This window comes from Podarcis vaucheri, assembly GCF_965113315.1.
Source record: "Podarcis vaucheri genome assembly, chromosome: 2".
NCBI classification, from domain to species: domain Eukaryota; kingdom Metazoa; phylum Chordata; class Lepidosauria; order Squamata; family Lacertidae; genus Podarcis; species Podarcis vaucheri.
In genome coordinates, this window is record NC_138760.1 from 18986326 (window position 1) to 18998614 (window position 12289).

Here is a 12289-nt window from a genome sequence, read left to right on the forward strand (position 1 = left end):
TAGCAATGGAGTTATGTTACCGCTGCGAGGTGGACATGTGCATCTTCCAAATTTAAGCCTCCATGATGTACTATCTTCAGCCTCCAATGTCAGCAACCAAGTTGTCCATTTTTCATTGATGGGAACACATGATCTAGACAAATGTCGAGGTGCTTTCCATCTTAGAACCAAGTTGTAGAGGTGATTTGGTAAGCTGTGTCCATTTGCTGGAGAGGTGTGGTAGCCTCTGGCTCAAAAGCAATCAGAAACAGAATCACAGAAGGCAGCAGGTTTTACGAGAAGGGCAAACTCCACTTGTCCCTCCGTGAATAAGAGCGCCTGAGATTTTCAAAACACAGCCCTGGAGGAAGCTACAGTTTGCTTCAAACCAAAAAGAGCGTGTAAAACTGACTCCAATGCACAACACGACAATGCTTCAATTTTACACACTGACATAGTTGAGAACAAGAGAAGGGGCTGAAGGAGGAAGAGACAGAGACGAACACCTACACCCACAGACAGCAAAACACACAATGTTTTATATACGGTACTTAAAAAATGCCCTGTCTCAGAGTGGACATAATGTCTCCTCTCAGAAGTCAGGGCCCACAACTTGAGTAGAAACAGTTCCAGTGTAAAATTGAGCTGTGTGCATTTTTTTTCAGTATTTTTTTTGTGTAGTGATTTCTTTAAAAAGAGAACGAGAGGTAATTATCAATTTTACTTCTCTTATAAAGAATAGTAAAAAAAGTTAAAATCCAGACCCTCCCAATTAAATAAGAATTAACAAACAATAGTCAAACCATTCCAGTTAAAAGTTATGGCTTCAGGAGTTATCTACCACAAACACCCAACCCACATACTATGGAGTTTTCAACGCATTATTTGCATCATAATACAGTCTTGGGCTGTTCCCAAAGCAAACACGACAGCCAAATCAGTCTTACTACACCCTGATCATTTAACTGAAACAAAATGCATGCAAGTTAATCCATTCCAAACTCTCCCCCCCCACCCCATTCCAAGTGACACATAATCACTTCCAGAATACGGGAGACCATATACATATATATATATATACACACACACAAACATATATATATACACACATACATACACACGCACACACGTACACTTTTAATAATAAAAAGTTTAGTTTTGCAGTCATCATTCCTTAAGGGATAAATCTTCACAGGAAGCCTCTGAATACACGCTTTTGCCACAGATGCTTCATTAGAGAAATGTTTAAAATGCTAGAGTTGTTTCTTGAGAAATAGAAGGGCAACGATCCTGAAAGGTCAACCGCTTCCCCCAGCCCTACTTTTGCCTTGCTTCCTTTAACCAGGAGAACCAGCACTGATTTCACCTGACACCTATTCCTTCTTCAGATTGGACTGCCTGCTAAGCAGCTGTTGCCACCCAGCCCTGACAACACAGAAGGACCATGAAACTAAAAAAACCACACACACACAATAAAACCTATTCCCTGCTTTGAAAAGAAGGGAAGGATGGCAGTGAGATAGTTTTGTGTAGTGCCCCGATGGGTCTAAAAATTGGCAGGGAGGATACCCTCACACCCTTCCCTAGCGAGAGGAAAAAGAGATAACGATGCTCAACGTGTGGGACAAAGAGAGCACGAGCACCTGCACTTTCACACGAGGACACTCTACATTTGCACATGCACAGGGGCACAAGCGGACACGGTCATACCAAAGGGGCACAGGGACACGTACCTTTGCACATGCTCACGCTGCTGAACACTAGTGGCTGCGGTGGCTTAGGATCTGTCAAACTAGGAAAGGACTAAGAGCTTCACATGGCCAGACAAGGGAGCACCCAAATCTTATGTGCGCATGTGTGTGCATATGGTGGTCCTCAAGCACTTCCCCTAAGCCAGAGGGCTGTCTCCGACAAGCACGTCGCCAGGATTTACAGGGATTTCCATCAGAGGAACAACAAGATACGGTTGCGGTCAACTTCTCTCTCTATACAACAAGCCCATCCTTACGCTCTCCGGAGGGCATTGGAAAAAAAAAAGATGACTTTCACTCGTGAATCAGGAAGGGAGCCAAGTCTGTGGGTGTCCACTTTCCTCACCTAACCTGCACACCAAGTTGTCCAGCTGATAGGAGCAGGCTGTGTAGAAATACGAGGTAGACCTTCTCCACCATTCATCAATTCTAGCATGGCAGCTTTTGCGCAGCTTCCTCGGGAAAGGGGCTTGCGGACTAAACTTTCACATCCTCGTGGAGACTGAGATGAGAAAGAGTTTTCTTGATGCGCAACGCTGTTAGTCGTGCTGCTCCATTGGCATACCAGCACTCGCGCATCATTTTCCCCATAACTCGCAAAGACTAAAAACGAGGGGCGGGGGGAGAGAGAGAGAGAGAAAGAAAGAAAGAAGACATCAGGGATCTCTCAATGGCATATTCAATGCACTGTCTCTTTCAGCCTACATAGGGCTCGTTGCATATGCTGTATGGGTATGTTTTATTTCGCTACAGACAGCATAGCATACGAAGGTCGATCCATGCCCAGACATGGCCTTTCTAATTCCCTTCAAGTGGAGCATTTCTCTATCCCTGAGAGCAGGGTTTTCCAGTCACCATGTGGCCATCACACAGGTGGTACCACCTGCATAAACTGGCTTCTGTTTACCGACACTATCCACTAAATTAAGGAGAGGAGCAACCGTATTTTTTGCTCCATAGGGCGCACCAGACGATAGGGTGCACCTAGTTTTAAGGGGGGGGAATAAAGGGGGGAAAATTATTTTCCCCCCCCCAGCCCCAAAGAGCAAAGAAGCCAAGACAGGGAGCAGGATCCATCCCACTGGCTGTCTTGGCTTCCTCTTTAGCCGCGCGCAACCTCTCCAGCCGGGAGAGGCTGCGTGCGGCTTCGTTTTTAGCCGCTGGGCTGGGGCGGGGGAAGCCCGAGCTTCCCCTGACCCCAGCCCCCAGAACAGGTCCGGGAGCGGCGGCAAGGTTGCGCGCAGCCTTGCCGCCGCTCCCGGAGCTTGTGGGGCTGGGGGCGCGCTCCTAGGGTTTGCGGATAGCTTCCCCTGACCCCAGCCCCCAGAACAGGTCCGGGAGCGGCGGCAAGGTTGCGCACAGCCTTGCCGCTGCTCCCGGAGCTTGCGGGGCTGGGGGCGCGCTCCTAGGGCTTGCGGATAGCTGCCTGAAGCCCGGGGAGCACAGCGGGAGTTGGCGCTGTGCTCCCCGGGCTTCAGGCTGCTATCCGCAAGCCTTCGGAGCAGGGTGGGAACTCCTGCTGCGCTCTGAAGGCTTGCGGTTGGCTGCCTGAAGCCTGGAGAGCGAGAGGGGTCGGTGCTCACCGACCCCTCTCACTCTCCAGGCTTCAGCGAAAGCAACGCGTAGCCTCCAGAGCGCGGAGGGAGCACTCCCTCTGCGCTTCGGAGGCTTCCCGTTGCTATCGATGAAGCCAAGGAGCCTGCATTCGCTCCATAGGACGCACACACATTTCCCCTTCATTTTTGGAGGGGAAAAAGTGCGTCCTATAGAGTGAAAGAATACGGTAGATCTTGCAAAGGGGTTCTCGAGACCAGACAATCATCCAATTGCAAGTGCACAGCAAGACCAGACAAAGCACTGCACAATTGTCTTCAAAACTTTTTTTTCTTTTTTGGCTTGGTCAGATTTTTACCTGCCCCGCATCTGATCTCAGGTGTAGGGCAGGAGGGCATGGCTTGGCTGAAATGACTAAGAATAAGAATAAGACTAATGGTTTACTCCCAGACACATTAAATGCTCAGCGATAAACCAAATTCCTATTAGATTTAATTCCAATAATTATTATCAAGATCAATAAAAACAACACACACGGCCAACGTGGAGAACAATTTTCTAAGTGTTTTCAAACTGCGTCAATCAGCCTAGATCAAATGGGAGTACAGTGGTACCTCGGGTTACATACGCTTCAGGTTACAGATTCCGCTAAACCAGAAATAGTACCTCGGGTTAAGACCGTTGCTTCAGGATGAGAATAGAAATCATGCTCCGGCGGCGTGGTGGCAGCGGGAGGCCCCATTAGCTAAAGTGGTGCTTCAGGTTAAGAATAGTTTCAGGTTAAGAACGGACCTCTGGAACGAAATAAGTACTTAACCCGAGGTACCACTGTATGGTCATTCAAGTGTTCTAACACACACCATATCTCAGCTTAGTGTGGCGCTGGACCATTTCAAAAGAACCATTTGAAATCGCATGCTAAAAGCAGGGTGCTTGGTGGAACATTAAGAGAACTGTTATACAGTGGTACCTCGGGATAAGTACTTAATTCGTTCCAGAGGTCTGTTCTTAACCTGAAACTGTTCTTAACCTGAAGACCACATTAGCTAATGGGGCCTCCTGCTGGCACCGCGCCGCTGGAGCCCGATTTCTGCTCTCATCCTGAAGCAAAGTTCTTAACCTGAAGCACTATTTCTGGGTTAGCAGAGTCTGTAACCTGAAGCATATGTAACCTGAAGCGTATGTAAGCCGAGGTACCACTGTATTGTGTTCACTCCACCATCTGGACCATAAATCACTGACCTGTTTCACACGTTGTTTTTAATCATAGTGAAAATAAATTATGCTATAATGTGAAATAGCAGGCACTTCCACAAGGCGTGGTCTGGCTTGTCGTGTTGTCCGCTTGCGGTTTCTAATGGTTTAATGTGACGTGCGAACCAGGCCACTGACTGCAAATCAACTCCTTTGTCTCTCAGAGGAAGCAGAAGTTGCACTTTCAGAATCCCAAAAGATGATACTGGTCTCACATAGCTAGCCACCTCCTTTTAGCACACTGAAATCCTGCCTTCTCTAGGTAGTTTTGGTTCTCCGTTACAAGAGCATTCAGGCTGCCATAAAAAGCTTGCACAGGCCTTGCTCACAAGAGTTATGAGAACAGAGGGCTAGTCTTTCCCTTTCTGCCCTAGCTAATGCGGCAAATTATTAGTATTAATATTGTCGGTACCTCTTGTTCAAGAAGCGTCAAGTTGTTATAGTCTTTGTCACAGTCTAACTGTACCTCGTAACTCTGCCACCAGTTGGGAACATTAGGCCGTAGCTTCTGGTCACATACAACCTTCCGCATTTCTTCTATGGAGGGGTCAGACGGTACAAGGTCATAGTATGGCAGCTGATATTCTTCATGAGTACCTAAAAGATTGAGGATGGAGAGAGAGAGAAAAGCTAGTCACACGCCCCAAACAAGAAACTATGCAAAACAGAACTGTTGCATCCGTGTGTGTGTGTGTGTGTAATCTTCAACAAACTCAATCAGAAATTAGAGAAAAGTTTAATGACATCACATACATTAAAATTCCTACACAATTAATTGAAAAAGCACTGCTGTACCCACAACTGTATCCTATCTTACATTCCATTCAACCAGAGTTTTCCTCCATTCATGTTCAATCTGTCTCCCAGCTTCTTTCCTTGCCGAAAGGCTCTGGAGTATACCAGAGAAGCCAAGAAGCCAAGCGGGAAAGGGTACTCAGGGGCAATTGTGTCAATGGCCCGAGCTGTGCGGATGTTCCACAAGTTGGCCAGGGTTTTGACAGCAGCGGCAGCCGTACCTCCCCCACCATTTCTGCTCTGTATTCTGCTCTGGTCAGACCTCACCTGGAGTACTGTGTCCAGTTCTGGGCACCACAATTCAAGAAGGACACTGACAAACTGGAACGTGTCCAGAGGAGGGCAACCAAAATGGTCAAAGGCCTGGAAACGATGCCTTATGAGGAACGGTTAAGGGAGCGGGGCATGTTTAGCCTGGAGAAGAGGATGTTAAGGGGTGATATGATAGCCATGTTCAAATATATAAAAGGATGTCACATAGAGGAGGGAGAAAGGTTGTTTTCTGCTGCTCCAGAGAAGCGGACACGGAGCAATGGATCCAAACTACAAGAAAGAAGATTCCACCTAAATATTAGGAAGAACTTCCTGACAGTAAGAGCTGTTCAACAGTGGAATTTGCTGCCAAGGAGTGTGGTGGAGTCTCCTCCTTTGGAGGTCTTTAAGCAGAGGCTTGACAACCATATGTCAGGAGTGCTCTGATGGTGTTTCCTGCTTGGCAGGGGATTGGACTCGATGGCCCTTGTGGTCTCTTCCAACTCTATGATTCTATGATTTCTCTATATCCAGCACAAATCTGAAATATTTTTAGGACACAATCCAAGCACTTTGCAGAGCTGCGAGGCAACCACATCATCTGCAGCTTGTGGCAGGTGAGGAGCAGCAAGTTTCCTGCAATCAGGACAGAGTTGAGGACAATGCTACCAATGACAGTGAGACTAGCTTGATTCCCCCACTCCCTGGAATGCCCTGTTTTGGAGCCTTCCACAGGCAATGCTGCTGATGGCACTTGGTGTTAGGATATAGTTCCATTCCACCTTAAAAGGGTACAGGCATGACGTTTGTGTATCACATGCCTGTTTACTCCCAGCACAGTCTGCTGGGAACTTCCGTTGTATGTTGCTATTGGTATGCATCTGTTTTCCTGGACACGGAGGCAAGCAGTCATGTTTTCCTTTGTTCCTGAACTACCGTATTTTTTGCTCTATAAGACTCACTTTTTCCCTCCTAAAAAGTAAGGGGAAATGCGTGTGCATCTTATGGAGCGAATGCAGGCTGCGCAGCTATCCCAGAAGCCAGAACAGCAAGAGGGATTGCTGCTTTCACCGCGCAGCGATCCCTCTTGCTGTTCTGGCTTCTGAGATTCAGAATAATCTTTTTCTTGTTTTCCTCCTCCAAAAACTAGGTGCATCCTGTGGTCTGGTGCGTGTTACAGAGCGAAAAATGCGGCACGCTGAATAAAGCTGTAAATATGCTCTCTCTGTCTCCATTGTACGTTGTGGATGATTTATACACCCTGCTGACAGAATGTGCACAGGTCTCGAAACGTACCTGAGGCTCATGTCGCTAATTGACTGATGCTGTTCCACGGGAGACCGGTGATCGTCCGGAGCCAGCTGGGGACCTGCCTGATGCCCCCCGTCTCCCTGGCAGTATCCCAACAACAGGCATTTGGAAAGGGAAGTGCTGTACCAGGAGAGTGACATGTGTCACTCTGTTGGTGGCTGTTGGCGGGTGGGCAGCACAGCTGGGGGAGCTGAGCAGAGGGATACCTCTGCCACATCCAGCATACCCACCCTGCAGCCCAGAGTGGGGTGTTAAATTACTCTGCCCCTCGTTCACATGGGCTGCTTTTGCATAGTTTCCACTCAGCTCAAGTCCTATGCTTTCCCTGTTCTTTCTCATCTCCTACTAAAGGTAAAGGGACCCCTGACCATTAGGTCCAGTCGTGACCGACTCTGGGGTTGTGGCGCTCCTCTCGCTTTATTGGCCGTGGGAGCCGGCGTACAGCTTCCGGGTCATGTGGCTAGCATGACTAATCCGCTTCTGGCGAACCAGAGCAGCGCACGGAAATGCCGTTTAACCTTCCCGCTGGAGTGGTACCTATTTATCTACTTGCACTTTGACGTGCTTTTGAACTGCTAGGCTGGCAGGAGCAGGGACCGAGCAACGGGAGCTCACCCCATCGCGGGGATTCAAACCGCCAACCTTCTGATCGGAAAGTCCTAGGCTCTGTGGTTTAACCCACAGCGCCACCCGCGTCCCCTTCATCTCCTATTAAGACACCCAATAATTGGAGAAGCAATCAGCTTTCCTCAGTCCATGACAAAGAATACAATGGGGGGGGGGGTGTTAAATCATAATGCCCACTGCTTCACCATCAAAATAACACACCAGCATATTCTTGAAACTTTACTGAAACAAAATATGCCAATATGTGAATTACCAAACATGCACATGTGAACTCAGATTAGGTCAGGTGATGTTGATTAATACTTCATGTTAATGACTCAGTGCATCCAAGAAAACAGGAACCACCATTTTAAAAGTCATCTAGAACAGAGACTCCACCCACCAAAGACATGTCAATAATCCCCACCAAACCCATTAGTGAGAGTCTGATTAAAATGCTGAGTCAATGGGAACAACATGATCTTCTGAATCAGCAAGACTACTTCCTTCTCCAAACAAGACGGGCAGAGCTCCCATGCTCCTCCTAATTACATCTCTAGTCTACATCCTTTTAAAAATTTCTGTGCATTTGGATGGCACTGTTTTATTGCAACATTTGGAGCAAGCAGAAACCCTCTTAATTTCTATGCAAAGAAAAGAAAAAGAAAGCCATTACCTCCTGAGTTGCATCTCCGAGCAATTTCCCAATAAACTAGTCCCAGGGCATAGATATCAGCACATTTAAATGAATCAAAATGTTTCATGTTAATTGTTTCATCAAGAACCTCGGGAGCCATGTAGCTGAATCAAAATAAGAACAAATCACATTCATTACTATGACATCTATTGTGGCTAAAATCTAATACTATTATGGTATCTGAGAGTAATACAGAGGTATCATTTGCTGTAACTATGGCTCAAGAATCACAATTTTCAGGGCAGGCCCCTTGTTTGAAAGCCCATTCAACTGAACTGCACATTCTGACAGAAATTATATTTTTTTAAAAAAAATAATTATTGCCTTTATGTTAACCCCCCCCCCTCAAGATGACATGAGCAGCAGGGGGCGGAACTTAATGTTCAGTTCATATTTTGGAGTGTGTGTGTGTGTGTGTGTGCGTGCTCATGTCTTCTTGAGGGGTGTGTGTGTGTGTACATGAATGAAATGATGTGAGCAGTCATGTCCAGCACTTTCCAACAATTTCAAAACGATGCCCATTGTTTCTGCCACCTCCCAAAATGCTTGAGAGACTACTCATGTCTAAAAAAAATTAAAAAAAGCTGTTGAAACAACTGAGAATAATAGTTGAAGTAAAATGCATGAAACCCTACTGTAAGTCATCCCCAATTGCTTGAGAGTATTTTTGTGTGTGGGGGGGTGTGTGTGATCACAGATAAAAGCGCAGTGCAAATTCTGCTCTTCTGAGTATGGGATTCAACTAGTCAAATGTCTAAGCCTAATGTTGCATGTAGGCAAAACAAACCAGTTAGCATTTGGCAAGCGTCTGATCTAGGAGAAAAGCAGAGAGAATATAAACCAGGGTTTGTCAGCAGCTAGGCTAGGCTAGGGCTGGGTGATACATCAATAAATCGTCCAAAACTGGATTGAAACCCATATCTGTTTCATAATTTTTGACCTGGCAATATATCACAAATCATGATGTATGCATGTGTGCGTGTGCGCGCACACGCTATGCAAAAAACACAATGTGGGGAAAACCATGAAGCCAGCCAATGCCTCTAATTTCACACATTGTGACATATCAGTATATTGCAATGCTAAGCTGGTGATATCACGAAGCTGAAAACCAGATATCAGTCAGCCCTAGCCTGAGCCAATCCTCTCTCCCCAACCACAAGTAAAAAATTTTGGCCAAAGACACACCAATTTAGGCAGCAGTGGGGGAGAGGACTCAAGTAAAACAGAACTGGGATGGGCAGAGAAGTTCAAATTTCTCCCTGGTCTCCACCATTCAATGAGCAGGGAGGGAGTGAAAGCCTCACTTCACAGCTCATCTACGTTGATCAGCTGAGGGCTAAGTGTCCCTCACCTCCGTATCTCTGTGTGTCTCATGTGTGTGAATTCCGCATGCCCGATTTGTGTGTGTGAGAGAGCATGGGATGACCACATTCGCCATTGGTATGCTGTCCCTTGGCGGTTGGACAAGGGTCAATGTAGCCATTTGGCCAAAAATGGTCAGGCAGCCCTGCTATAGATGAAGCAACTGCAACAACTTTGGGTCATATTTTTGGCTCTTCACCCAAAGCCGTCAACACTGAACCCCTGATCTGCTGAGCCACCATTTTCTTACCGCTTTGTTCCAACCCTCTGATTGGGGGCTATGTCAATTGTATCAGTAACAGCGTCATGGCGGACAGCCAGACCCAAGTCAGCAATGGCACAAGTTCCAGTCTTCTTCACCAGTATATTCTTGGATTTCAAGTCCCGGTGAGCAATCCCAGGTTTTCCTAGTAAAACGCAATGAAAGAGAATCCTACAATTGTCCTTCGGTGTAATGATAAAATTATTTGCCAATAATAACGTCTAAAAAGGAGCAGACAGCACCACAAAAGCCGCAAAGCTCAGTCAGTGTTAAAACTACAAACTACAAAGTGTTAGCTATGAAGGAAATAAACAAGATCTCTTATCAGACTCAGTGCAAGAGCCAGCCAAACTGCTCCTAGATAGGATAGCAGCCTTGTGCAGATATACATTGTTAAAACGATAGTTTAGCAGATATGAACAAGCACTGGAACGGTAACTTCTTGGGAAACGAATCCTGATCATCTCAAAATGCAGTTCCTCATGATTTCTAATGTAGGGAATTGTGGTTTATACAGGTTGCTTACTTGTTTTACCCTAAATTCTACTAGTCTCATTACCCGCCGACTTAAACTTCCTTCCTGCTTTCATCTGAAGAATGAGCTACTTCGTCTTCCTCAGTTTATGCTGATCTTAAGAGAAGCCCTGTCGCTTCCTAAACGACCTCTGTACGCATCTGTCAAACCTGTTTCTTACCTTGGGTTCCCACAATTTCCATGTGCAGGTGTGCTAGTCCACTGGCAGCGGACAGAGCCAATTTAATCATCCCCTCGATGGTTACAGTGTATCGGTTGAGGTAATCAAACAGAGAGCCATACTCATGGTAATCGGAGACCAACCACAACTGAGTCCAAGTGCCATTATCTGTTGGCAAGGCAAACGGGAGAAGGGCCCATCAAAAGGGTGAAGAAAATGGCAGCCATACTTTTGCGCTAGAATTCATTGACGAGCAGCAGGTAGCATATACAACAAAAGGCGAAACAGTTGAGAAAAATCTGTTTACTGTATAGAATAAAAGAATTGTGGAGTTGGAAAGGATCATTGAGTTCAACCCCCTGCAATACAGGAATAATGCAGTTGAAACCTGGAACCCTGGCGTTACCAGCACCACGCTCTAACAGAGCTATCCGGCGTGAATATGTTTGCAGACATTTACTATGGGATCTACTAGGTCAAGTTCAAGGCTGCTGTGCTAGTAGTATACAAAGCCCTGAATCACTCAGTCCCACGATGCCTTACTTTGTACACTCTAAGTTGATCACCAATATCAGTTTCAACAATTTTTTATTGGTTTTTACACTATTTTCCAGCATAACATCCTTTTAAACATCATTTCGAAATTTTTGGCTATCATAGCCTAAGACTTCCTTCAGCCTTGACTGATGGTTTTCTAAAGTCTTTCTAATTATGCATTTTGTTACTATAATTATTGCAATAAACTCAAATTTCCAATAGATCTATTCTTAATTCTTTTCACAATAATTTATAAATTACTCCTTACAAAACTTCTTTTAAACCTACAAGCGACGTCAATTGATTACAACTGCTTTCCAAATATATCGAAAACTTCTTCCATTCCTTTAGGAAAGTCTGGTCCTGCTGGTTCCGAAATTTCCCTGTTAGTCCCGCCATCTCAGCATAGTTGATCAGTTTCTCTTGCCACTCTTCTTTAGTAGTTGATCACTGATATCACTGGGAGGAGCACCATTGGTGACTATTTACAGGCCCCAAGCATCACTCATGTCAACGAGGAGTCATGCCTACAGTGTCATAGGTCCAACTCTATGGAATTCCCTCCCACAAGAAATTGTATAGGAACCATCTCTACTGAATTTGAGACACTTGGCCAAAACCGCTTTATTCTAGGCCTTTAAATACTTGAGGTTTTATATTTCGGAGGTTTAAATTTTGGCGCCAGTATGGCATAGCGGTTAGCATATCAAACTAGGGCCTGGGAGACCAGGGTTCAAATCCCAACTGGGCCATGAAGCTCACTGGGTGACCTGGGGCCAGTCACTACCTCTCAGCCTAAGCTACCTCACATTTATGTCTAAGTTTTGTATATTTTATTGCTGTACAGTGGTACCTCGGGTTACATATGCTTCAGGTTACAGACTCTGCTAACCCAGAAATAGTACCTCGGGTTAAGAACTTTGCTTCAGGATGAGAACAGAAATTGTGCGGTGGCAGCGGGAGGCCCCATTAGCTAAAGTGGTGCTTCAGGTTAACAACAGTTTCAGGTTAAGAACGGACCTCCAGAACGAATTAAGTATGTAACCAGAGGTACCACTGTTTGGTACTTGGAGACTTATATGGTGAAAAGCTGGAATTTTTAAAAAATAAAAAATAAAATAAACATTGTCTAATACCCTAACCCTACTTCACGTTCATCACCTTGCCCCTATTTAGGACATGTAGCAGTTTCAATATGGGCCACACTACCTCCCAGGAAGTAGCAAGCTAA

General features: G+C 45.7%; 1 protein-coding gene across 2 annotated transcripts in view; it reads right to left on the reverse strand.

Moving 5' to 3' along the window:
- Window positions 1–685: 685 nt before the first annotated feature.
- ACVR1B (activin A receptor type 1B) overlaps window positions 686–12289 on the reverse strand; it is a 39253-nt gene continuing 27649 nt past the window's right edge. The window contains exons 5-9 of one of the 2 annotated variants that reach the window (XM_082212584.1): window positions 10522–10689; window positions 9815–9971; window positions 8179–8303; window positions 4951–5135; window positions 686–2333 (exon numbers count right to left, since the gene is read on the reverse strand). In XM_082212584.1, the coding sequence (XP_082068710.1) occupies window positions 2208–2333; window positions 4951–5135; window positions 8179–8303; window positions 9815–9971; window positions 10522–10689 (761 nt within the window). In that variant the 3' untranslated portion in view covers window positions 686–2207. The remainder of the gene's footprint in view (window positions 2334–4950; window positions 5136–8178; window positions 8304–9814; window positions 9972–10521; window positions 10690–12289) is intronic. The other variant, XM_082212585.1, reaches the window with a different exon arrangement.